At 37.0% G+C, this 27,372-nt stretch overlaps 1 protein-coding gene across 3 annotated transcripts in view; it reads right to left on the bottom strand.

The window, feature by feature from the left end:
• The window catches only part of LRBA (LPS responsive beige-like anchor protein), a 554,160-nt gene that overhangs the window by 376,141 nt on the left and 150,647 nt on the right, over positions 1-27,372 (bottom strand). For all 3 annotated transcript variants that reach the window (XM_060178956.1, XM_060178957.1, XM_060178958.1), the window contains 2 exons: positions 23,430-23,563; positions 15,340-15,401 (listed from right to left, as the gene is read on the bottom strand). In XM_060178956.1, the coding sequence (XP_060034939.1) occupies positions 15,340-15,401; positions 23,430-23,563 (196 nt within the window). The remainder of the gene's footprint in view (positions 1-15,339; positions 15,402-23,429; positions 23,564-27,372) is intronic.

Here is a 27,372-nt window from a genome sequence, read left to right as displayed (position 1 = left end):
GTGTTGCATAACCATTATGCTATCATTAAGATGCAGAAAGCTTCTTTTAAAAAATATCCTCAGATGTCAGGTCATGGTGCATCAGCTAGAATGCACACATTACCATGCATATTGGACCCAGGTCAAGGGCTCCAGGCCCCACCTGCAGCAGGGAAGGCTCACAAGTGGTAGAACAATGCTGGCAGTATCTCTCCTCTTTCACTCTCCTTATGAATCACTCCGTCTCCATCAGAGAAAGAGGAAGAAAGGAAAAAAAAAAAAAAGAAAGAAAGAAAGAAAAGCTGCAGATGAATGGTGGCACACTCAGTTGAGTGCCTATGTTACAATGTGGAAGGACCCAGGTTCGAGTCCCCATTTCCTCCTGTAGTAGGGAAGCAGTGCTGCAGGTGGCTCTATCAAATAAATAAAATTAAAAGCTACTAGGGGTGGGGCAGATAGCACAATGGCTATGCAAACAGACTCTCATGCCTGAGGCTCCAAGGTTCAAGGTTCAAGGTTCATTCACCTACACCATCATAAGCCAGAGCTGATCAGTGCTTTGGTTTACAAAAAAAAAAGGGGGGGGGGGGGTCGGGTGGTAGCTCAGCAGGTTAAGCACACGTGGTTCAAGGCGCCAGGACCTGGGTAAGGGTCCTGGTTTGAGCCCCCGGCTCCCCACCTGCAGGGGTGTCACATCACAGGTGGTGAAGCAGATCTACAGGTGTCTATCTTTCTCTCCTCCACTCTGTCTTCCCCTCCTCTCTCGATTTCTCTCTGTCCTATCTAACAACGACGACATCAATAACAACAATAACTACAACAACAATAAAAAAAAAGGGCAACAAAAGGGAAAATAAATAAATTAAATTAAAAAAAAACAATCATGCTGATATATTTTTAAAAACTTGGTATTGAGCAAGATTTCAGCAAATGTTAAATAGACAAGATTTTAAAAAAGGAAAGGAAGGGGAAGGGGAGGGGAAGGGGGAAGGGGAGGGGGAGGGGAGGGGAAGGGGAGGGAAAGGGGAAGGGGAAGGGGAAGGGGAGGGGAGGGGAGGGGAGGGGAAGGGAAGGGAAGGGAAAAGGGAAGGGAAAAGGAGAGGAGAGGAGAGGAGAGGAGAGGAGAGGAGAGGAGAGGAGAGGAGAGGAGAGGAGAGGAGAGGAGAGGAGAGGAGAGGAGAGGAGAGGAGAGGAAAGGAAAAAGGAAAGGGGGAGGGGAGGGGTGGGGAGAGGAACCTGCTAAGAATCCTCGTGGGAAATAAAAGAAAAAATATCTCATTTTTACTTTCTCACTACCTCTAGCTGAACTCATTTTTTTTCTTCTTTAATTTATAACAGAATCCTCTCACAAATTAGACTATTTTTACAAAATAATGCTGTATGAATATAAAAGTAGTCAAGTCAGTGAGCCAGCAAATACATATACTTTCCTAGGTAAAGAGACAATCTCTGCTCTGAGACAGGACCAGTAAGAAGTTAATACTAGGGGCTAGAAGACAGCCCACCCACCTGGTACAGCAGGTACATTACCATGAGTGAGGTGCTTGGCTCAAACCTGGCACCAACTAAGAAATCCATGGGGAGCTCCTTCAACAGTGGGGCAGTACAGGGGTGTCTCCTCTCTCTCTAAATAAAAATTCAAACAAACAAACAAAAACAAAAAAACCACCAAACTCCACACCTGGGAGACCCCTCATCAGTATTAAGGATGCATGAAGACATGAGTCCACTTCCTGGTGCCACATTAAAAAAAAAAAAAAAAGACAAATGTACTCACAATCTTGTGCCATTAGTAAAATAATCTTACAGACTCAACAAGACAGCCCTGCTGTCTTAAATGAAAACTTAATTACACAACACATAATTTTCAAAAATGATAAAAAACAGTGTACTGTATACCCACTACTGATATAATTAGTACATATTCTCATTCTCACTATACAAAACCAAAGACACTGGAGATTGTCAAAAGATTATGGGGAACAGGTTTAGGAATGGAGAGTTTGTATTTTTTTGTAAACTAATCAGAAAATGGCACAACACACTTGTCAGATGCCTCAGCACTATTCACACAAATTACAAGTCCTCATGCAAAGGAAATATAGAGACTTTCCTAGGAAACCAAACTTGTTAGGATCAACTGAAGGAAAGAGAAGTCAATAAAAAGCGACAAAATTCATTTCCCCAATGCAGGAATAAGTCTACAGAATTCACTTTCAAATGACATCCCCTTTAACCTTTCCTCATCCCCTCCTCCTGATAGACCTCAAGTTAATAGTCACCATCAAGCAACATTTAATGATTATGGCCAAGGCATAAATAAAGAACACTAAGACATATGAAACAGACCCCTAAAAAAAATCATAGTAGTGGCCCTTACAATGCTAAAAAATCTCTCAGCAATATGGTATACTTACTGAGTTTCCCAAAAGGAGCTGTCATTATAGCAAGTACTGAAAACAGTAGTAGAATCTCCTTCTGGAGCACAGAAAATATCAATGTCACCTATAAATCTTGCCCACATGAAAAGTAAAGGCTAAACTAACTTATGAATTCTCTCCTAGTTCAAATGCTCTGTGGTTTCACAGATACAAATGATTAGAATGGGCACAAGAAAGGAGAGTAGAAATGAATGAAACACCATTAAAAATGATCAACTGAATTTATGAGGCAACTGAAAATCCAATTAATTTAAGCTCACTAGGTAGAGCACACACTTTAGCGTTCTCAAAGACCTAGGTTTGAGTTCCTAGCACCACATGGGAACACGAGGCAAAGGGCAAACTTCATGAGCAAGTGAAGCAGTACTGTGGTGTTCTCCTTCTCCCTGTTTCAGTGTCTGGAGGGAAAAAAAAGTCCACCAGGGGGGTACAGACTTGCATGGGTATGAAACTCCAGTGGAAGTCCTGGCAGCAATAAATGAATAATAATAATAAAAACATTAAGATTCAGAACCGAATACCTCTAACTTACAAATCTATTTGGCTATAAACAATCTTTTACATAGGTTTGACACTATTACTAATATAATCTTCATTATACCCAGTTCACTAAATAAAAACAATCTTTAGTAAGTAATTTACTCAATTAGTAAATGGAAAGAAAAAAAAACACCTCTGTTGTAATTCTAAATCTACTGTCTGTACTATCTGACCTCAGCATCTTAAGAACCTATGCAAAACATTGTTATCCTTTCACATTTGGCAGAAAAATGGAAAGGATAGATGGAAATATAATCTACAATTACAAAGCCCCTCTCCAGCAACTATAAGAAAAACAAAACCAGTCTTCAGGTAGAAATTCTCTATTTTATGCAGGTCTATGTCAAAGTTCAAACTTCAGATTTTGTGTGGAAGAAAAAAAAAAAAAACGACAGGCATACATGTCTCTTCACATTTATAAAGTAGAAGCTGACTGCAGATAGTTCCCTAAGAAAATGCACAATGCAATCGCTAATATATAAATGTCCTACCTCAAAGTATGCTAGTACATAATAGATATGTCTGAGTAAAAAGGTGCAAAAATAATTATTTACCCCAGAGCTAACTGAGGCAGTTAGTGTGGACACTAAACAGTAGATTTAGACTTCAATCTGGATCTCAGTAACATTCCTCTGACTAAAATCTATAAAACTGTATACCACTTGTAGGGGAAAGTATAGAAATAAATTATTAGAGTTTGGTATTAAAGACTGTATCGAGATTTATTCTTTTAACCCAAACTTACAATAAATACATGAGTTTCTGTGGATCCATTTAAATAGACAAATAAGGACTTGGCAAAAACCAAGTAATAAGAAAAGAAAATAGACATATATTCACAACTGCATGAAAACAAACCAAAAAATGCTATACTTGAAATATTACCATTCATATAGCCCCCTCCCCCATCCCTCCCACTCTCCTCCTAATCCCAAATTTAAAAGACTAGTTGTAAAACAGCAGGGTGCCAAATTAAAGCACACTTCATTTTCAGATGTCTCCATACTCAGAGGCTGACTTCCTGTCAGGAAGAGTTCCATTTCACTGAATACCCAAATCAGCAGGGAACTTGCAGAATTAAGTGCCAGTTGATATTACTTTGTTTTGCATTTACCACCCTTGAGAATAATGTTCAAAGATCTAGTTATATAGTCAGCATGGTATCATCCTTCTGACTAGACTGCCAAACCACAGGGTGTACTGCCAGTTCCACAAAATGTACCTTAAAAGGTTGTGTTTTTCTAAATCCTAGTGCGCTAGTGAATCAATAGGATGCTTGTGTTTTGGAATAAGTCCTGATCTAAAGTTAAATTATGTTATACCAGCTCTCTCTGGTATAACAAAATACTTTACTATCAGATTCAAATAAAGATCATTGAAGGTTCACTTACAATACCAACTTAAACATTTTAATGGTTAAAAGCAAATTGCAAGTTTACTCATTTATTTACTTTTTTGAGTGTTTTGCTGTTGTTGAAATCCAAATGGCTCTATCTTTTAAGAGTATTAGCTTACAAAATATTTCATCAAAGAAAATCATATTTACTATGTTAGAAAAACTACCGTTAATAAGTTTATTTCTAGTATTTTAAATTGTTAGTGCATTTAACATTTTTCATGATCACCTTGAATTATAAACTAACTTCTCCAACTCCCCAAATCTTCCTGGCATCATTCCAATGTCTCTAGTTCCTACACATCAGGTCAACTGTTTCTACCCCACACAGAATATTTATGTTCAGTCTTTGTCCTTTATAAAAATAAAGCATTCACAATAGCTTTAAGACAGAATGAGCTGATTGCCATAGGAGTCTAGTTTTTATCCCAATCTTACTATCTGCCCGTCTATTTACAATGAAATCAACAATCAGAAAGCTAAGAGACAATTTTATACTAACTAGTTATCTATAAGAACATCCTGAGGCTGAAATGGGTAAAAAAACATATCAAAAAGAAGGGGGGAAACCTTAGGAAAAAATTAAAGTATTAAATTGATCTTGAAAGACTACGGTACGTATAAACTGTTTTAAAGAAGTAAATTGTCCCCCAAAGTCCTATTTATATTGGGAAAAGGTTAGTTACAATGAAAATGGATAATTAATTTACAACAAAGCAAAGTAGATGATTTTCAACATTTCACACACTTTACAAATTTGTTGCCTTGCAAGTACGGCTTAATACTTAAAAGAAAATGGTGAGAATTTTTCTACATATGAGGTAGTAATACCGTTAGATAAACACACATCATTTTTTCAGAGCCAGAGGTTCAACATTTGCCACTTTCTCTTTGTTAGCAGAAGCTGTGATGCCTGAAATGAATACTATGCTCTATGAAGCTAGTGGCCTAAAGGTAATAGAAATAATTCCACAGAATGAGAAGAGTCTACAGAAATGAGAGTGAGTTCCAAAGAGGTTATCAATTGTGATTCTCTTAACAAGTCCTTTTGAGAATCAAACATGATCTAGTGAAATAGATGTAGTATATATATCCAATTTTCTTTAGATAGACAGAGAGAGACCAGATCACTGCTCCATTAATGATATTCTATTTGTTTCTGTCATTCTTGTTTTTATGCAGTGATGGAGCCCATGGCCTCGCATAAGTAAGGCATGTTTTCTGCAGCTGAGCTTCTTCCCTTGGACTGTGTATCATTTATTTCAAAGCATGTAAGTGAGCACAGGGCAAGAACTCTGAATTAGAGTGTAAACCCTATGTTTCAGGTTGTAATAGAATAAATAAGTCAATCATTAAATAGAATGATTGTAATGATTCTAATTTTAAGTAAATGCCTTTTTAGTGAAATTAGAAACTCAAGAATTAGCATTAAGGCCTTAAGGAAGGTAAATACATTGATAGATAGTCAGTGAACATTTACTAACTGCTTCTTTTACTGTACTTCTGACACTGATAAGTAGTGAAAACAAAATGAACAAGAACTGGTTTCTTGTCTATACGAAAATTTCTATTTAAGGGGGAAAATGATGCCACGACAAATGCTAAAAACACCTCTGCACAAGTGAACTCTTCTTTAGTATTTATCTCTAGGAAATTTAATTCTAAGTCCTCCAAATTCATAAATTTGTAATTCATAATAATTCACTATTGGGGAGGGCATCTAAATCTGGAACTGAAGATGAGTCGATTAATGGGGTTAAGAATTACTTTTATTCTAATTAACTGTCAAATATACAATACACAATAAATGAGCAGATTATTATGTGCACAATGTTCTGATACCAGAAATACTTGAATATGTCAAACAGAGTTTGCACAGCAAACTCACTTTTAATAACTAGCTTTAAAATTATTTCTAAACATATGTGGTTAAATTAGAATTGCCAGCATTCCATTTTCACTTGCTTCTCGGATTATTAGGTCACCAAGATCTTTCTTCTACATCTCTAGGAATTCCCTTTTACACAAACTACACTTTAGGTTGGACTGCTGGAAAGCCATGACACATATTTTTCTGTTTTCCTATGCAAAAATGTATCATGACTTTTTTAACAACCCAATAAAACACAGAATTAAAGATTTCTTTGAAACATCCTAGACTTGGGTAGCAGAAAAATAAGTTGTTTTTTTTTTTAGAGGGACCTGATCAAAGTCCCGTACTTTTTTTTTTAATGTTTATTTTATTTATTTATTACCTTTGTTGCCCTTGTTGTTTTAATGTTGTAGTTATTATTGTTGTTGTCGTTGTTGGATAGGACAGAGAGAAATGGAGAGAGGAGGGGAAGACAGAGAGGAGGAGAGAAAGACACCTGCAGACCTGCTTCACGGCCTGTGAAGCAACTCCCCTGCAGGTGGGGAGCCGGGGCTCGATCCGGGATCCTTATGCCGGTCCTTGTGCTTTGCGCCACCTGCGCTTAACCCTCTGCTCTACAGCCCGACTCCCAGGCTCTTAATTCTATCAAGCTCTTTTACGATGATTTTTTTTTTTTAAGTCTAAGCCTTCATTGCAAGTTACCACAAACCCTTATTGCTTGGGTAGATAAACACTGATATATGAAAAAAAAAAAAAAAAAAACGAAACAGCCACTGTATAAACATGCCAGGCATGTTAGTTATTTTACTTGATAACTACTTACTGAACAATTTATGTGAAAGTATATTGTATGTTCAGATAAAAATTAATTTCATTGTCTATGAGCCTCTTATAGTGCATCACAGACTTCAATTCTGTAACTGGGCAATAAAAATATACCGTATCTTGTTACTGCTAATAAATTTATTGTGACCCTATTTTCTAAATGTCATACTTCATACCTGAACATGACTATAGAGCTTAAATTACCACATAATTAGAAATGTAATGTTATGGGGGACGGATGGTGGTGCATCAGGTTAAGCGCAGATAGTAAAAAGTGCAAGGACGTGCGTAAGAATCCCAGTTCAAGCCCCCAGCTCCCGACCAGCTCCTGCAAGGGGGTTGATTCATGAGTGGTGAAGCAGGTCTGCAGGTGTCTCTCTGTCTCTTATCCTCTCTACCTCCCCTGCCCCTCAATTTTTCTCTGTCCTATCCAATGAAAAAAATGGGGACCAGGTGGTGGCACACCTGGTTGAATGCACGTTACAATGTGCAAGGACCCAGGTTCAAACCCCTGATCCCCACCTGCAGGGGGAAAGTTTAGCAAATGGTGAAGCAACGCTGCAGATATCTTTCTCTATACCTCTCTATCTCCCACTTCTCAATTTCTGGCTGTCTCTCTCCAATAAGTAAACATAATTTAAAAAATTTTTTAATGAAAAATGGCCACCAGAAGCCCCAGCAATAACCCTGGAGGAAAAAGGGAGAAGGAAAGAAAGGAAGAAAGGAAGAAAGAAAGAAAGAAAGAAAGAAAGAAAAGTAATGTTATTATCAACATATGAAATAGCTATGTAACTGATATAAAATATTTGAATTCATTCTTAAACTTAAGTTTAACTTAAGGAAGTATATCTTACTGTGTTACCTTTGATACAATAGCAGTTTTATGCAAATTACATTGTGTAAAAGTAATCTATAGGGGTGGGCAGCACGCTCACCCAAGGGAGTACACATTGTGTCATGTGTGAGGACTTGGGGACAAGCACCAGCTGTCACATGGGAGCACCTACAGGAGAAGCATCACCAGCAGTGGAGTGGTGCTATGGTATCTCTCCTCTTATCTCTGTCTCTCACCCCCATATTGAAAAAGAAAAGAGGTAACCAGAGCCAATGTAATCATGCAGGCATGGATGACTCATCAATGATCTTGATGGCAAAAAAAAGTACAAACACTACAGTCATACAAACACTCAACAAATATGCTAATGTTATTCCTATCTTCTATAATGCAATAATATACATCAATATGCACAGTACATACATCTTTTCTTTAATGTTGAGGTGTCTTCCAGTATAAAAAAGTTGTAGTTAAATTAAATCAGCATTTTCTAAACATTTTGAAATCATATGCTTCCCCACCACCATCACAATGCACCCATTTTCACCACAGACTACACATACTGGGATTTCTGGTACTGGAAAATTTGCAAAGTAAGACCTAGACAAAGTGACTACCAAAAATGCCACACCAAAGAAAGTAATTAGCATTGGACAGAGCAGAGGATACTTTCAGGTTCTTATTACTGCTCTGGTGGAATCATAAAAGAAAGGTGGAAAACAGAAAAATCTGACTTGTAATCAAAGGTCACTACTTGTAAACAGAAATAAAATTTGCATTTAGTTAAGTTGGGATTTTCCTTCCCCTCTTCATTCCTACCTCCATTCCCTGCAGTTAAGCAAGTACTTCTCTTAAAATCCCTATAAAATTGGGACACACCAGTAAAGGACATACATGTAAGCAGGTCCCCACTTGCATGGGGGAAGCTTTACAAGCAGTAAAGCAGTGCTGCAGGAGGCCCTCCTCCTGCCTCACCTCCCAGAGTTATGGAATTATGTAGGCAGTGAGCCACAGTAACAAATGTGGTGGCCAAAAAAAGATTTTATAAAATTTACACTGTTGTACAGTTATTTCTCTTTAACTAGATCATCTGTTGCTTAAAAAGAATAACTTTTCTGGCCCTCCACTTGGGGGGGGGGGGTCAAAGTGTTCTGTAGACAACTACCATCGAAAGATAAGACATTTTATCCATGTGCCACCAACTGTTCTGTAAACTATTAACCCCCAATAAAATGATCTTTAAACATGACTTTTTAAAAGGAGTTACTTTTATGAAAAGAACTGACACATGCCTGCAAAGTAAACAAATATCATAAGAGGGAATTTACTGGTGGACTGAATTTAGGGCATATGCACACACAAAGTCCTGTAGGAGAGAAAACATTTGAACTGAGTTTGACAGGAAAAACAGAAACTTATAAAAGTAGAATTAGTGTTCCTACCATATTACAATTTGAAAACTATATAAGATTTGCTGCCAGGCAAAAAAAGAAAGAATGCAAAAAGAAAAATTTAAAAGATATTTATAAATCCAATAAGCAATCTCTACTCATCATTTCTATTCTTTTTTTTAAAGTACAGTCACCTCCCCAGTGTTTTATTTTATTTTATTTATTTATTCCCTTTTGTTGCCCTTGTTGTTTTATTGTTGTAATTATCATTGCTGTCATTGTTGTTGGATAGGACAGAGAGAAATGGAGAGAGGAGGGGAAGACAGAGAGGGGGAGAGAAAGATAGACACCTGCAGACCTGCTTCACCGCTTGTGAAGCGACTCCCCTGCAGGTGGGGAGTCAGGGCTCGAACCGGGATCCTTATGCCAGTGCTTGTGCTTTGCGCCACCTGCGCTTAACCCTGTGCTACAGCCCGACTCCCTCATCATTTCTATTCTATGGTTAACAGAAATATAACCTGTTGCTTTATTAACTCAATTATTTCTGTTTTATAAAGTCACATGAATTTCTTAATATAGAATAGTGAATTTAAGTAAAAGAAATTGAAGTACATCCTATAAACAGCATAATTTGAATATTTATACACACAATTAAAAGAATTAAATTTCCACTTAGATTAAGTTCTACAATAAGTAAAGCACATCAACAGAAATAAAAATCAGAGCAGTGGGAGTCAGGTGGTGATGCACCAGGTCAAGCACACATAGTACAAAGCTCAAGGATCTCAGTTCAAGCCTCCAGCTCCATACCTGCAGGAGGGTCACTTCACAAGCAGTGAAGCATGTCTGCAGGTGTCTATCTTTCTTTCCCTCTACCTACCCTTCCCTCTCAATTTCTCTCTGTCCTATCAAAGAAAAAAAAAAGATGACAGAAGCAGTGGATTAGTAATGCTGGCAGAGAGCCCCAGTGACTGGAGACAAAAAAAGAAAAAGGAAAAATCAAGGCAGTTGAGGCACAAGGAATTTTTTTCTGGACTGAAATACTTGTTACATGGTTGTGCATGTGGCAAAAATGATGATATAAATGGCATACTTAAAAACTGTGTACATGAGGGCTGGCAAGATAGCATAATGGTTATACAAAAAGACTTTCGTGTCTGAGACATACCAAAGGTCCCGCTTCAATCCCCAGCACCACCTTAAACCAGAGTGAGCAGCACTCTGGTGAAAGGAAAGAAGGGAGGGGGGAGAGGGGGGAAAGAAAGGAAGTGTTGTATATATGTATTGTAAACACATTGTGCCTGAATAAAGCTAATATTTTACAAAAGGTAAATCTGATTAAGTCAAAGGAAACGAAACAACAACAACAAAGTAAGACTATAAATGAACGCCTCTACTGCACTTGACAGTGACAATGAAAGTGACAATAAAAACAAAACAGTAACAAAGGAGGATGATGTAGTGGTGGTAGCACACAGGACTTGATGCAAGGGGTCCCAAGTCCAATCCCTTGCACTATATAAAGTCGGAGCACAGCAGTACTCTGGAGTGAAAGAAAGATTTCTGAAGAGATTTAATTTTGCTGGGGGGCTGAATATTTATTCCATAAATAGCCTCTGTGAAGCCTTCACCTGCCTATATACCAGACATACTATAGTAGACAAAACAGAAAGTCTACAGTCCAGAGAAGACTGCCAACAAAGAAAGCAACACATTAATAGCTGTATAATTACAGTTATAGCAGATTCTGTAATGGGTGCTTAAGGAAGATAAGCAAAAGCAAACCAACTGCAGTATTCCAGTAGCTTAAGAAGAGGAAAAATGACTTAAGAATAATGAGACATCAACAACAAAACTCACCAAATTTGAAAGAAAAGAACATAAAAGGTATATAACAAAACAATATGAGGGAACATTTGTGCAACTTTGAGAACAGAGACAATATTCAAGTGATATGAACTTCAGTCCAAGCAATGACAAGTCTAATGAGGATACCTATATGCCTTACTCAGAGCTGGTTATCTAATTTTCTCAAAACATTCATCACGCCATTAAAAGGAATAAAAATTTAAATGAACAGTCCAGAGTAATGACACTTCACATATTTAGAAGAAGCAAACTCAAATAGGAAAAGAAAACTACAACTAGAAAAAAGGAATCACAGGGAAATGGGGGAAAAGCACAACATTTTATGATAAAGATTCAGGAGAAAATTCAAACCCCAAACTGACAGAACATAAGAATAGTGTTATCTAGGGAGTCGGTCAGTAGCGCAGCGGGTTAAGCGCACATGGCACAAAGGGCAAGACCTGGTGTAAGGACCCCAGTTCGAGCCCCTGGCTCCCCACCTGCAGGGGAGTCGCTTCACAGGCGGTGAAGTAGGTCTGCAGGTGTCTTTTTCTCCCCATCTTTCCCTCCTCTCTCCATTTCTCTCTGCCTATCCAACAACGACAGCAATAAAACAATAATAATAACTACAACAAAGATAAAAAAAAAACAGGGCAACAAAAGGGGAAGAAAACAGCCTCCAGGAGCAGTGGATTCATGGTGCAGGCACTGAGCCCCAGCAATAACCCTGGAGGCAAAAAAACAAACAAACAAAAAAACTGATATCTGTCTCTTGGGAATTTTAATTATTAAATCAAGGGTATAGGGAGAAACACAGAACAAATATACCTATCATGACCTTCACTTGATGAAAATAATTTCCTAAAAAAGCAACAATTTTGATGAAAACAATTTTTAAAGAAAAACCACAAAAACAATATTCTAAATTAACTTTTGCTGCTAATTACTCAGGTTTCCAGGCCAGACTACATAGTACTTCTAGTTTTTCTATATACTCTATGCATTTCTGATAAATGGGAAAAGAATAGATGACCTGGCAGAAGGCTCAGACAATAATATGTGATTTACAGGACATGAATGCGGCTACCATAAGATTTATCTGACAGTGCTCTCTGATAGTGGACTGTTGAGCATCCGATGGAATGATTTCTAGTCTAAAAAGTCTACTACTGAGTAGCCATACACATTATTTATTTATTAGATGTTTTGGGTTGAAACCATTTTTAAATGATGCACTTCACAATGCACAGTCATAAATTTAGCTCTAAACCCAAGAAGGGAGGTAGTGTTATTGGAATGTATGTCAGACTGAATTAGGATGAGCAACGCAATGCTTTTATAAAGTGGCCTTGAATGCAATGTCAATTCTTTCAAAAATGATATGTGAAATGAGCAAGATATAAACACTTTACACAACACAGGAGTAATATTACTTGAAATATTTAACACTTGCTTTAAATTCATATAGATTGTTATAAGGTTTATATACATATACAATAGCAGACACACATATGTTACATGCTTGTAATGGGGGGGATATGAAAAGGAATTGAGACTTGTTCAACTTTTTCTGTAAACCAGAGTATACAGTTTCCAGATTAATGTTTATAATACTTTAAATAAGGGGGGGATAAAACCAGGTTCTGGAATCTAAATAGATCTTGAATAATATTATAAATATTCAATATATGAATAAACCTAATATTGTGAATCTCAAATATATATTAACTATATTCAAAAATACTGAGTATTCCAAGTAGGGTTTTCAACTTTAAATAGTATTATTTTGTTTTAAAGTTAAAATACAACTCAAGTGTGATAAAATGCAAAAAGTTATCTATTCAGATTAATGAATGATGATAAAATATAGTGCTAGTTGACATTTAAAGAAATATAATGACAGCTAGCCAAATGTGATCATTTTCTCAGCTCTTAAATTTAGGCTCTAAACTCTTTTCTAATAACATGAGGCTGGTTTAAATATTTTGTTTAAAAAAAAGTGCAAAGAACATTTTAAATAGATTCAAGAAAAATAATCAAAACATGGCTCATTGTCAAGAAATTAACAACAACTAATTTGTAAAGTTTTAAATCAAATTTGCAAATGTTAAGTTCATAAGCATATCCCATTATTTATGTGATTAAAAAGGAGTTTTTGACCTGATCTTTCGATCTTTGGCACTCAATCCTCTCCATCTCCTCTTAAAAAATTAATTAAAATTTTGGCAAGATGGTAGCTTTTCACTTCCCACCATATCTCAGACTAAAAAAAAATTATCAATCAAACTCAAGTCATCCCCACCCTTTAGCTGCACAATGTCGACTACCAATTCAATTTCATATTTCCTAAAAGCTTTCATGTAGAAAAAGACAGTTCACTTCTTAACAAAATAAATCACCCTCATGATTGCCAATCTGACCTCTTTGAATTAGGAAAATTCAAAGTGAAAAATGTAATTATCACCCCAGAACAATCTGTATACATCTGGAGCTAATTCTGGCTTCATTTTTCACATCATTTTTCACACTGTGCTACATATTATACAGATGCCATGAAACTTTTGAAGAACTCATAAAAAAATTCTAAGGACTTCAAATAACCAATAATGTATCTTATTTAAACAAAAACCTTGAGAATATGTGACTTCTGAAACTTAATAACTGCTCTTCATATGCCATTTAATTGGATTAGTATTAAGCCATGCTGTGACATACATGACAAATAGGTATTAAAGTATGTCATTCTTTATCTTTTCAGCTTTTAGCATTCAGCAATGCAATAATCTGTCCAAAATAGCTTTCATGAATCAAGAATACATTTAATTCTTCTAAGCTAGAAAGTATAATTTCATTACTGAAATTCGCTGGTGGAGCAACTACAGTGCTATAAAAATTAAGCTTGTAAGAACATTCTGAATTGCAAGCAATGCTTTCTAAAAGTAAAAATAATTTCACACCACTCTAAGAGTAGTAATATGGTAATATTCTATCCAAGAGAAAAATAAACAATTATCTCAAACAATTTGTGGAAATTTTCATAGAGTTGGCTTTTAAATAGTTTTCTACAAAAGAGAATCAAAATGAAACTAGCAGGCACCTAAATTATGAAACATGATGCTCAACTGAATCTAAAAATAATAAGCCCACTAGAAAACAACTGCTCCTTACAACTTCATTACAAAAATCTATTAGGTATAATCTCTACAAGTCATTGTTCTTACTGCATTTTACTGACAATGTACAGCATTGATTTTTCACACCTTCTATGATTCTTTAATTTATATTCATGAAATGTCTATCAGCACAGTCTAAATAAATTTGGCAATATAGACACTAAAATGAATAAATCGATGCAAAGAAACATTAATTTTGCATTATCCTTATTCGTCAGGCAAGTAAACTATGAGAGCTGTAAATGAAGGTCAAAGGTTTTGAAATGGGTGAGAACCCTTGACCTCTAAACCAATATCCCTCCTATTAAAAAAGGCTATTTTAAAATTTTAAGTAGGGGAATTTACTACCAGCAAGATATCATTTTTAAAGACTACAAAGAAAACTCAATAAAAACATTCATCTGTTTAATTACAAAACAGGAAACATCACAGGATACACAATTCTTACATGTTTAGTAATTATTAAAGTTTGCCATATGAAGTATAAGGTTTCAGAACACTAAAAGCAATTTTTTTTTGCTTTAGGAATTTATTTACTACATGTTATTATTATGATGGCTGCCATATTTTCCTTGATGTTTTCCCAAGTCTACTCTGTATGTCAAAAATAATTAGCAGTGACAAGAATTCAAAATTATTTATGACTCATTTTATAACCTCTGCACAAAAGGGAAGTAAACCCATTATTCCCAGGGGAGCCAGAGTGGCACTACACAAGGTAAAAAAATAAATCTGTTTCTATGACCTTAATACACACAGCTAAGAAATTTAGCCATCTCAAAGAAAATCATTTAATTTGAACATTTTTTAATGTGATTCTAAAAACCTCTGCTTCCCATTCATCTAATCTGATGTCTCCTAGCACTTCAGAATCATCTGGTTCAAAATCAGTTTTTTTTAAAAAAATCACAGACATGAAGTAATTCTTTGTGATGCAAATTAAATCTTTCTGAAACCATCAACTAATATTCTACTATATAGCAAAATTAATTTACACAAGAACTTATTTTTAATTCAACATCAATTCATGACACTCACCTGAGAACACAGGAGCATAACCAATTCCACAACTGAACTACTAGACTTCATGCAAACCAGACCTATTTTTAAAAAGAATTAAAAAAAAAAATTACAAAGTAAAAAACAAATGGGGGTTTGTTAAAGAACTTTGTCCAAAACTGGTTTTTCTTTTAAATGAAATCTAAGCTGTGCTAAGAACCAAACCAAACCTGTATACATTTGATCATGAGTACCCAAGATGCTCTATAATTGTTTAAACTTGGCATTGAAAGTAGCACCATTTTTCACAAATTAACTTCAGCCTTCAAAATACTAAATTATTTATTACAACTTCATATATAATGACATTTCACAATACTCAAAATGTGCACAACATATGCCATATAGATCAATATCATCTACATTTTGTTTTGGAGAGAGTTGATTGTTATACATGCAGAGAAGGGAAATGGCTCTCTGACCTTTGCTTTCTCCACCATACTCTCTCCCTTCAACCCTCCAGCTATCAATCAAGTTTCCATTTTGTTTCATGGCAGCAGACATCCCAAACACTCTTATTAGTACCTTGACCTGTGACCTCACACTAAACCTTAACAGAAGTGTAAGCTGTTATGTATTGTAGATTTTTTAAATAAATTAATTCATTTGCCTTTTCTCTTTTACATTTCATTTTGATTCACCAAAACCATCTCAGAATAAGGAGCTTTTGTACAGAGAATGCTTTACCTTAAATGATCAGTACAACCTAAAGGAGTTTATACAAAGAGCATTTTATAATCAGGTCCATTTAAAAAGCAATGCCAGTATTCATCCAGATTGATCTATCTTATATGTGGACCTTAAGAGGAAAGGACAGAAAGGAAAAGCAGAGTAAAACTTGGACTGGCTTTAGTGTATCATACCAAAGCAAATGACTCTGGGGAAGGAGGAATGGTGGGGGCACCTTTGGGGTTCTGGCATATGGTGGTGGAAAAGGGCCTGGGTGGTGAGAGTGTTTTGCAAATACTTATCAAAGGGTGATAAGAAATTTTACCTACATGTCAACAACTGTACTGTAAACCATTAACCTCCCAATAATGGTAGAAACAAAGCAATGCCAACAATTAAATGCACTGGATTAAAATCCTAAAAAATACATTTTTACTATATATTTATCTAAGTAAATACAAGTTTAAGTTACAAAATATAACAACTGAAATAACTCCTGGTTGTCTCTTAAACACCCTGCAGAATTACCTACCTTCCTTTTTCATTCCCCTCATTTTCTTCCTGTTTTAGCTCCTGTAGACAACCCATCCCATCCCAGTTTTATTCTCCTTCATTCTTTTAGCCATACGTATTTGCAGCACATTGTGACAATCTATACCCTTATAAATTCAAGCTCTCAAGTTAAATAGGTAGTACTTATTTTTATTTACCTGAAGAACATAGTAACACTAACCAGAAGAGAGGTGTATACTCCCAAGTTCATTGCAGTATTATCCACAATAGACAAAAGACAGAAAGAAATGTCATAAAGAAATGTGGTATATATACATAAGAAATACTACTGTTTATATATATATATATATATATATATAATCACCACCAGGGTTTTCACTGCAGCTTAGGGCCTATGCAATAAATCCACCAATCCCAGCAGCTTTTTCTCTATTTTGATAGAGAAGGAGAAATTGCAGGAGAGGAGATAAAGACGAGGAGAGAGCCCTATAGCACTGCTTCACAACCCTGCAGGTGGAGACAAGGGGTTTGAACATGGGTCCTTGAGCATGGTAACATATGTGCTCTACCAGATGCGCCACTGCTCAGCCCCAGAATATTATTGTTACCTAAAAAGATAAAATGCTATGGCCTAGGAGGCAGAATAGCAAATAGAGACCTGGATTGTATGCACAAGGTTCTGAATTCGATCCCCAATAATACATATACCAGAGTGATGCTTCACCTTCCCAATAAATAAATCTTTTTTTTAAAAAAATTATTTATTTTTATTTCACTTTTCTTATATTTGATAGGACAGAGATAAATTGAGAGGAAGGAGGGCTTCGATGGAGGGGGACAGAAACCTGAAGTACTGCTTTACCACTTAGAAGTTTATCCCCTGCAGGTATGGATTAGGGGATTGAACCAGGGTCTTTGCATATGGTAATGTATAGTGAAATCAGGTGTGTCACCACCCAGACTCCCAAATAATCTTTTAAAAAGATAAAATCTGGGAGTCTGGCGGTAGCACAGCAGGTTAAGCTCAGCCGATGGATGTGCAAGGACCGGCATAAAGATCCCGGTTCTCGAGGCCCCGGCTCCTCACCTGCAGGGGAGTCGCTTCAGAGGTGGTGAAGCAGGTCTGCAGGTGTCTCTCTTTCTCTCCCCTTCTCTGTCTCCCCTCCTCTATCAATTTCTCTCTGTCATATCCAATGACAACAATAATAATAACCACAACAAGGGGCAACAAAAAGGGGAAAAAATGGTCTCCAGGAGCAGTGGATTCGTGGTGCAGGCACCGAGCCCGGCAATAACCCTGAAGGCAAAAAAATAAAATAAAATAAAATAAAATCCTGCAGTTTATCAACTTGGATAGATCTAGAGAGCACTGTGATTGATTAGTGAAGTAAGTTAGAAAAAGACAAACACTGTATGACTTCACTTATAAGTAGCACTTAAAAGAATAAATAAATCATAAACTTTGGGAAAAAGTTAAATAGGTTGTTCACCCCCTTAAGTTTTTTAAAAAGAAGCACTTTTATCAATATATATATATATTATATCATTGCTAGATGATGGTACTATTATAAACACTAGTGTGAAAATTAGCTACAGACCATAGACAAGTAGGCCATTAAGTCAATTGTGGTTTCTCTAGACCTAGCATGAACATTAACTCCTCAGGCTAATGCCAATGAAAAACAAATCAATACTCTATTATTCACTGCTGGTTTAGGTAGTCCTCAGATGGTCTGAAATGTCTCTTTTCATAAAGTATGACTCAAATACAGGAACTCCTATAAACTAACATCAAAAATTGTTACTCTTAGCAAATAAGTGTGAATCTTCTAAAACCAATCACCAAGTCAATATTCCAACTGCAAATTATTTTCTTCCTGATCTGGCGTACTCTTTCATATTTAATCAAAAAATGAATGATAATGATAAAAAGGGCCTAGGACCATCCAAAGTTACAAAGAGTTATACTGGGTTGTCAAAAAAGTCATGATAATAATTTAATACCTACAAACTTCTTCAGTCTTGTTTTGCAATAACAAATGTTATCAAAGCAGAAGAAAATTGATGCTACCTAGATGGATATAAAAACTCAGCAAAAATATGTGCATTTACCTGTGAAATCAGTGCTCAAATAGTATTAAAATGTCAATATTTCACCACTTGATTAGAATAATTCATGTGCTGTGGGAGTAGAGTTTTGAGGATTTGCTCAGAATGAGGAAGGAAGGCATGATGGATGATATATTAAGTTTTAAATGAGAAAAGACTTCAGATGAAAATAAAGACCTAATAAAATCTCTCATACTAAATTCCTTGACAAAGATGCACTGATACTAAAAAATAAGATCTATAATCTTAGGAGAGAAAAATCAGGAGATAGACCCCAAAAGAACTTGACTATAGGGGAGTCGGGCTGTAGCGCAGCGGGTTAAGCACAGGTGGCGCAAAGCACAAGGACTGGCATAAGGATCCCTGTTTGAACCCCGGCTCCCCGCCTGCAGGGGCGTTGCTTCACAGGCAGTGAAGCAGGTCTGCAGGTGTCTATCTTTCTCTCCTCCTCTGTCTTCCCCTCCTCTCTCCATTTCTCTCTGTCCTATCCAACAACGACGACAACAACGATAATAACTACAACAATAAAACAACAAGGGCAACAAAAGGGAATAAATAAATAAAATATTTTTTAAAAAGTTAAAAAAAAAAAAGAACTTGACTATAAATACAAACATAGGGAGTCGGGCGGTAGCGAGGCAGATTAAGCACACGTGTTGCGAGCGCAAGGACCGGCGTGAGGATCCAGGTTCCAGCCCCTGGCTCCCCACCTACAGGGCAGTCGCTTCACAGGCGGTGAAGCAAGTCTACAGTTATCTATTTTTCTCTCCCCGTCTCCCCCTCCTCTCTCCATTTCTCTCTCTTCTATCCAACAACAATGACATCAATAACAACAATAACTAGAATAATAAAAAAACAACAAGGGCAACAAAAAGGGAATAAATAAATAAAAAGTTAAAAATAAATAAATAAATACAGGTATGTAATGAGGGAGTGAAAAATATAGGGAATAATCCCAAAAGGAACTAGGTATCAGACTACACAATTTAATTACATCGGATAAATATGAGAGAAAGCAAGATGTGAATTACAAGCCAAAAAACAAATGCTCAGGTTTACATTCAGACTCTAAGAATTATTCATAGAGAGATCCTAAATCAAAATGAAATCGTGATTTGTAGCAGAAGCATCACTAATTTTTACAGAATATATACATACATCCTACAACTTCCCTCAGCAGAAAAAGGCAAAGTACTATAGACTTGGGATCTCAACAGATTCGTGATCTGATCTGTCTAAATACCTCAGATTAATTGCCATGTTCAGTTTTTCAAAGAGACATAATTTTAGTCTCTTCAAAAAAGGACAAATCCAAAATAAGTCAGAAACAGAAGGATGAATATGGGGTGATCTCACTCTCAGGCAGAATTTGAAAAACAAGATCAGAAAAGAAAACACAAGTAGAACCTGAACTGGAATTGGCGTATTGCACCAAGAATACAGATCCAAGAAGGGTGACAGAGGACCTAGTGGGGGTTGTATTGTTATATGGAAAACTGGGAAATTTTATGCATGTACAAACTATTGTATTTACTGTCAAATATGAAACATTAATTCCCCAATAAAGCAATTTAAAAAAAAAAGGAAGATAAGTGACTAGTGAGGAAAGGATGTTGACCATAGGGGAAAGTAAGGGTGGTGATTACACCAGATTATGATGGTGCATTCCCATAGCAACTGTTACTGGTTGTAAAATGTACATTTCATTGGTCTCTGCAGACTAGGAAGTGGCAAAATAGGGCACTGGACTCTTAGACACGATATAGGACCTGAGTTGGATCACCGGTATCAAATGCACCAGAGCAATGCTCTGCTTCTCTTTCCTCCTCTCATAAATAAAACTTAAAAAAATAAAAATAAAAAAGGACAAATCCAGAATGCTAAATCCAGAATTATATATTCTCTCTTTTTTTTTTTTTCCCTCCAAGGTTACTGCTGGGGCTCGGTGCCTGCACTACGAATCCACTGCTCCTGGAGGCTATTTTTGCCATTTTGTGGCCCTTGTTGTTGTGCTTGTTGTAGTTATTGTTGTCATAGCTGTTGCTGTTGTTGGGTAGGACAGAGAGAAATGGAGAGAGATGGGGAAGACAGAGAGCAGGAGAGAAAGATAGACAACTGCAGACCTGCTTCACTGCTTGCGAAGCGACTCCCCTGCAGGTGGGGAGCTAGAGGCTCGAACCAGAATCCTTACACCAGCCCTTGTGCTTTGCGTCATGTGCGCTTGACCCGTGGCGCGACTGCCTGACTCCAGAATTATATACTTTTTTGGAGTTTTACAACAGAAGATTCTTCCATTTTTTTGTTCACCACAACCTATTTACCTACCTCTATTACTACTGTTTCTCCTTATTAACAACCTCAGAAATATTAAGTCACTTACCTATATTAAGCCTGTATAATAAAACTTATTGGTTTATCTAAATTCTCAAGTGTAACATGAAAACCATTAGTGGCTGAGTCACTGATCCTGTAAGACTGGTATTCTTAGAGAAAAAGACACCAACAGAGCAAAAGCTAGGAGATAGCAGGGAAAAGAGGTCACACAGAAATAAACTTTACTTTTAAAGTAATTTTCTTTGCTTTCAGAAGACGTCTTTTAAAAAATTGAGTAGCAATACTTACAGAGGGTTTTAATTACATGAAGAAGAGTGTTAATACCACTAAAAAGGAAATGATCATTAAGTATATGGTCTAAACACTATATATCTTATTAAACTTTGGATCTAACATCAAGTCATCAAAAAGATACAAGCAGAGAGTAGGTAGTGGAGGCCCCAGTATGTTTGAGACTCAAGCCCCCATCAGTAACTGAGGATTACTGCAGTTATCTCACCCGCCCCATCTCTGTCTCTCATCCTCTGTCAAAGAAAATGGGAAAAAAATACACAAGGAAAAAAAGAGTAATAACCAGAGTGTCAAAGTATTCAAAATTCTACAGAGTGTCAAAGTATTCAAAATTCTACAGAATTAACCAGAATTCTCCTGCAGGTCAATAGTATGTAAACAAGGGCAAACGTGTTATTTGATGAAAAGATCTTAAAAGACATAATCAGATGGAATAATCAATGCTATTTAAGGCTTCAGGAAAAGCACAATTATAAATACTTTGTATTAATAAAGATGAATAATGGTTGAGAATAAGATGAAATTATGGAACTATTATTAGGTATAATAATAGCATTAAGATTACATGATATCTTGTTTCACATTGGTGTGATTTAGAGGTAAAACAGCAATATCTGGAATTATTTTACTTTTTTTTTACTTTAATAAATTTATTTTACCAAGACTCTGCTAAACTCTGGCTTCTACTAGGACTGAAATTTAAACCTGGACCCTATCATGCCTCTAGCATGAAGGTGTTTCTGTATAACCACTGTACCATCTCTCCAGTCTTGGGATTCTTTTAAATACTAAAGCAAATTAAAGGGAATTGGATGCAACAGTTATGATTAAACAATGATAGGTTTGGCTAGTTTCATATTTTTTCAAGATATTTATGTATTTATTTTGGATAGAGACAGAAATAAACTAACAAGGAAAGGGGAGACTCTTCCCTCTCTATTTCTATCTGTCCTATCTAATTTGGGGACAAAAAAGAGGGGGGGGGGAACGGCCACTAGAATTGGTGGATTCTTATTGTGGGCAATGAGCCCCAGCAATAACCCTGGTGGCAATAAAAATTAAAAATAAGTAAGAAAATAAAAAAGGGAGAAGGAGGAATAGAGGAAGGGAGGGTAAAAGGAAGAGTGATAGCTGTAGCACTGCTCCACCACTCATGAAGCTTCCACCCTGCAGGTGGAGACCTGGGTCCTTGCACACTGCGACGTACGTGCGCACTCAGCCTGGTGCACCACTGTCCAGTCCCTAGCCTGACTAGTTTCTAATAATAAGTTCAAGTATACTACATGTTCTACGTTTGAGTATTTAAGATATTCAGTAAGTTATTGGAATAAATGTCATCAACAACTTGTAATTAATGAACCTTCTAGTACCTGTGTACACAGCTAGTAGACTGCAGAATTAAAATCAAGTTTTCTGACTTTTTAGCCTAGTACTTGCACACTGATGAGATCGTCAGCTGCATAGAAAACATTTTCCCATTTTCTGATGCATAAAACCTTCCTCATAGCTTAACATACATGTTGAAGTTACATTCAAACTTGAATTTGTTTGCTTTTTATAGAACATGAAGATGGGCCATGAATCAAGAATACAGTCTAATGAGTAGACATTGCTCATTCACAGAAGATAATACATCATTTTTCTTGTTACCATTTTGTCAGAATCTACCAGTAAGAAACTCATGTTCAATTGCGTTCTTTCAGTGACCTAAAATAGCAAGTTAATTATTTTTTAGTATCTGAGATGACCCTTATCAGAATTTAACACAATCTCAAAGTACACCATCTAGAAAGGATCCAGGAATGTTCTGGTAAGAGCAGGACAAAATACAGAACTACTACTATTTCTAATTACTTGTAAGCTAAATTTCTAGAGACCATTACTTTATTTCTCAAATTCCTAGCAAGTGACAATATACCTGTTTATATACATCCAATGACTCACTCCGAGCTAATTTTAATGTGCTAAAATAAAATCTTAAGTTATTTCACTCTATACATAATTTTCTGCTTCATCCAAATCACTAATTAGTGATCAGAACGTAAGATGGCATAGTAAAAAAAAAAGAAATCCCATGCAACACATACTATCCATTAAGTTTTTTAACTCTGAAATGTAAAATTTTATTAAATTTAAAAACAAAAAGCACTTACTTGTTCCTTCTATAAGTAGTTCTTGCCCGTGGCTACCCAAAAGTGTCCGAGAAAGAAAAGGTGCAAAATCCACAAAGATCTCTCGCAGAAGAGGAGCTGCTTTTTCCAAAGCATGTTCAAGTCTCTCTGTAATACTGAGAAGAAAATTTGAAGTTACCAGAACTGATTAGAATGTTTTAGGGATTTTTTAAATGATGCATTAACTGTCACAGAGACACCAAACTATATGAAAATGTTCAAATTATCTAAAAACATCATTTAAAAAAAATTATTGCCACCAGGGTAATTTGGGGGCTTGGTATCTACATGACTAGTGAACTACTCCCAAGTGGCATTTTCTTTTCTTTTCTTTTTTTTTTAATTTCCTTTCCTTTTATTTGACAGGGCAGAAAGAAACAAAGAGGAAGAAAGACATCTGCAGCCTGCTTCACTACCCATGAAGCATTTCCATGTAAACAGGGAGCAGGTGCCTTGAACCCAGGTCCTTATACATGATAAGATGTGAGTTCAACCTGGTGTGCCGCCATCATCACCAACACTACCACCCAGCCCCCCCCCTTTTAACCCAGAACATGCAGTGATCAGCTCTGACTTATGAGGAGGAGGCTGATAAAATCTTCAGCGCCTCAGGCATGAAATCCTTGCACAGCCATCATGCTATCACCTCCACCCAAGACTCATGATTTCTACGCATTCATTCTTTCTTACCTTGCCACATCCAGATCAGTTCTTATTGGAAGTCTTAACTAGTTAAGCACTTTTGAGTTTCCCCTCATTATAACCTAAATACTTGATTGTCAGAAAAGTCATGACACATTTTTGCATAGGAAGGCATACAAAAATGTCCTATTTAAAAAAAAATATTCATTTACTTATTCCCTTTTGTGCCCTTGTTTTTTTTATTGATGCCACCATTGTTGGACAGGACAGAGAGAAATGGAGAAGAGGAGGGGAAGACAGAAAGGGGAAGAGAAAGACACCTGCAGACCTGCTTCGCCACTTGTGAAGCGACTCCCCTGCAGGTGGGGAGCCGGGGGCTCGAACCGGGATCCTTACACGGGCCCTTGCACTCTGTGCCACATGCACTTAGCCCGCTACACTACTACATGACTCCCTACTATTTTTTTGACAACCCAATAAATCCTATCAAGCATGATGAAGGCATCAGCACATCATGTTCAAAAATTGTCTTCATATCTAAGTTCTCAGCAATAACATACTACAGATTCAACAAGTAAACATTCTTTTTCACTACAATTTCTACTACAATCTGAAATTTTCATTTGAAAAGAATGTACTCACACTTAAAATGATTTCAATATATACATCATTATATATCTTTGTGGCCATATGCATATATACATACACATTCACTTCTAATGAGAGCTTTAAAGCCCTCTGTATTTCAAGAATTTATAAATTATCCACAGCTCTACTTTCTAACTGATAAACCAAACATATACATAATCATTGCTTATTTACTGCTGACACAAGAAGTACTTACTTTTCATTCTGCCAACAAGAGGAGCTACTGAAATCATTAACTGGCAAACTGCTGGAAATTTCTTCTCTCAATCATCATCTCCTCCGGATACTATCCATATCTCGACACTACTCCTCGCTATCTCACAGAACCTCTACTCTACAAGAGATGCCTCAATTACAAAGCTACTTTGGCAGCACCCAAGTGGCTTTATATGTCATCTACTATGAGTCTGCCAGTTGTGGCAAGCTGGTAGAGGAGAGTCAAAAACTTGGAACATGGGGGCCAGGCAGTAGTGCAGCAGGTTAAGCGCAGGAGGCACAAAGCACAAGGACCGGCATAAAGATCCCGATTTGAGCCCCTGGCTCCCCACCTGCAGGGGGTCGCTTCATAAGTGGTGAAGCAGGTCTGCAGGTGTCTGTCTTTCTCTCCCCTCTGTCTTCCCCTCCTCTCTCCATTTCTCTCTGTCCTATCCAGCAACAACAGTAATGGCAACAACAAGCACAACAAAATGGGAAAAATGGCCTCTAGGAGCAGTGGATTCGTAGTGCAGGCACTGAGCCACAGCAATAACTCTGGAGGCAAAAAAAAAAAAAAAAAAAGAGAGGCAAAAAAAAAAAAAAAAAAAAACCTCAGAACATAAAAGTTCTAGGGTTGGGCATGCCAAGTAAGAATTTTAAATGTCCCCCACACGTATGGACATCTAATCTTTGACAAAGGGGCCCAGACTATTATATGGGGAAAGCAGAGTCTCTTCAACAAATGGTGTTGGAAACAATGGGTTGAAACATGGAGAAGAATGAAACTGAATCACTGTATTTCACCAAATACAAAAGTAAATTCCAAGTGGATCAAGGACTTGGATGTTAGACCACAAACTATCAGATACTTAGAGGAAAATATTGGAAGAACTTTTTTCCGCATAAATTTTAAAGACATTTTCAATGAAACGAATCCAATTACAAGGAAGACTAAGGCAAGTATAAACCTATGGGACTACATCAAATTAAAAAGCTTCTTCACAGCAAAAGAAACCACTACCCAAATCAAGAGACCCCTCACAGAATGGGAGAAGATCTTTACATGCCATACACCAGATAAGAGTTTAATAACCAACATATATAAAGAGCTTGCCAGACTCAACAACAAGACAACAAATAACCCCATCCAAAAATGGGGGGAGGACTTGGACAGAATATTCACCACAGAAGAGATCCAAAAGGCCGAGAAACACATGAAAAAATGCTCCAAGTCTCTGACTGTCAGAGAAATGCAAATCAAGACAATGAGATATCACTTCACTCCTGTGAGAATGTCACACATCAGAAAAGGTAACAGAAGCAAATGCTGGAGAGGGTGTGGGGTCAAAGGAACCCTCCTGCACTGCTGGTGGGAATGTCAATTGGTCCAACCTCTGTGGAGAACAGTCTGGAGAACTCTCAGAAGGCTAGAAATGGACCTACCCTATGACCCTGCAATTCCCCTCCTGGGGATATATCCTAAGGAACCCAACACATCCATCCAAAAAGATCTGTGTACACATATGTTCTTGGCAGCACAATTTGTAATAGCCAAAACCTGGAAGCAACCCAGGTGTCCAACAACAGATGAGTGGCTGAGCAAGTTGTGGTCTATATATACAATGGAATACTACTCAGCTGTAAAAAATGGTGACTTCACCGTTTTCAGCCGATCTTGGATGGACCTTGAAAAAATCATGTTGAGTGAAATAAGTCAGAAACAGAAGGATGAATACGGGATGATCTCACTCTCAGGCCGAAGTTGAAAAACAAGATTAGAAAAGAAAACACAAGTCGAACCTGAAATGGAATTGGAGTATTACACCAAAGTAAAAGACTCTGGGGTGGGTAGGTGGGTGGGGAGAATACAGGTCCATGAAAAATGATGAATGAAATAGTGGGGGTTGTATTGTTAAATGGGAATCTGGGGAATGTTATGCATGTAAAAAAAAAAAAAAGAAGTAGAAACGCAAAGCAGAAATTGACTGAGTTTGGAGTATGGCACCAAAGTAAGAAAGCAGAAGTACACTAGAGTTTGTACCCTCCCTAACACTTCCTCTCCACTATTCCAAGCTTTGGGTCCATGATTGCTCAACAATTTGTTTGGCTTTGTATGTTAACTCTCTTTTCAGCCACCAGGTTCCAGGTGTCATCAGGATGCCGGCCAGGCTTCCCTGGATTGAAGACCCCAACAATGTGTCCTGGAGCTCAGCTTCCCCAGAGACCCACCCTACTAGGGAAAGAGAGAGGCAGACTGGGAGTATGGACCGACCAGTCAACGCCCATGTTCAGCGGGGAAGCAATTACAGAAGCCAGACCTTCTACCTTCTGCAACCCTCAATGACCCTGGGTCCATGCTCCCAGAGGGATAGAGAATGGGAAAGCTACTGGGGAGGGGGTGGGATATGGAGATTGGGTGGTGGGAATTGTGTGGAATTGT

This window comes from Erinaceus europaeus, chromosome 19 (assembly GCF_950295315.1).
Source record: "Erinaceus europaeus chromosome 19, mEriEur2.1, whole genome shotgun sequence".
Classification (NCBI taxonomy): domain Eukaryota; kingdom Metazoa; phylum Chordata; class Mammalia; order Eulipotyphla; family Erinaceidae; genus Erinaceus; species Erinaceus europaeus.
The sequence above is the reverse complement of the archived record's forward strand: the minus strand, read 5'-3'. Positions and strand labels throughout refer to the sequence as shown.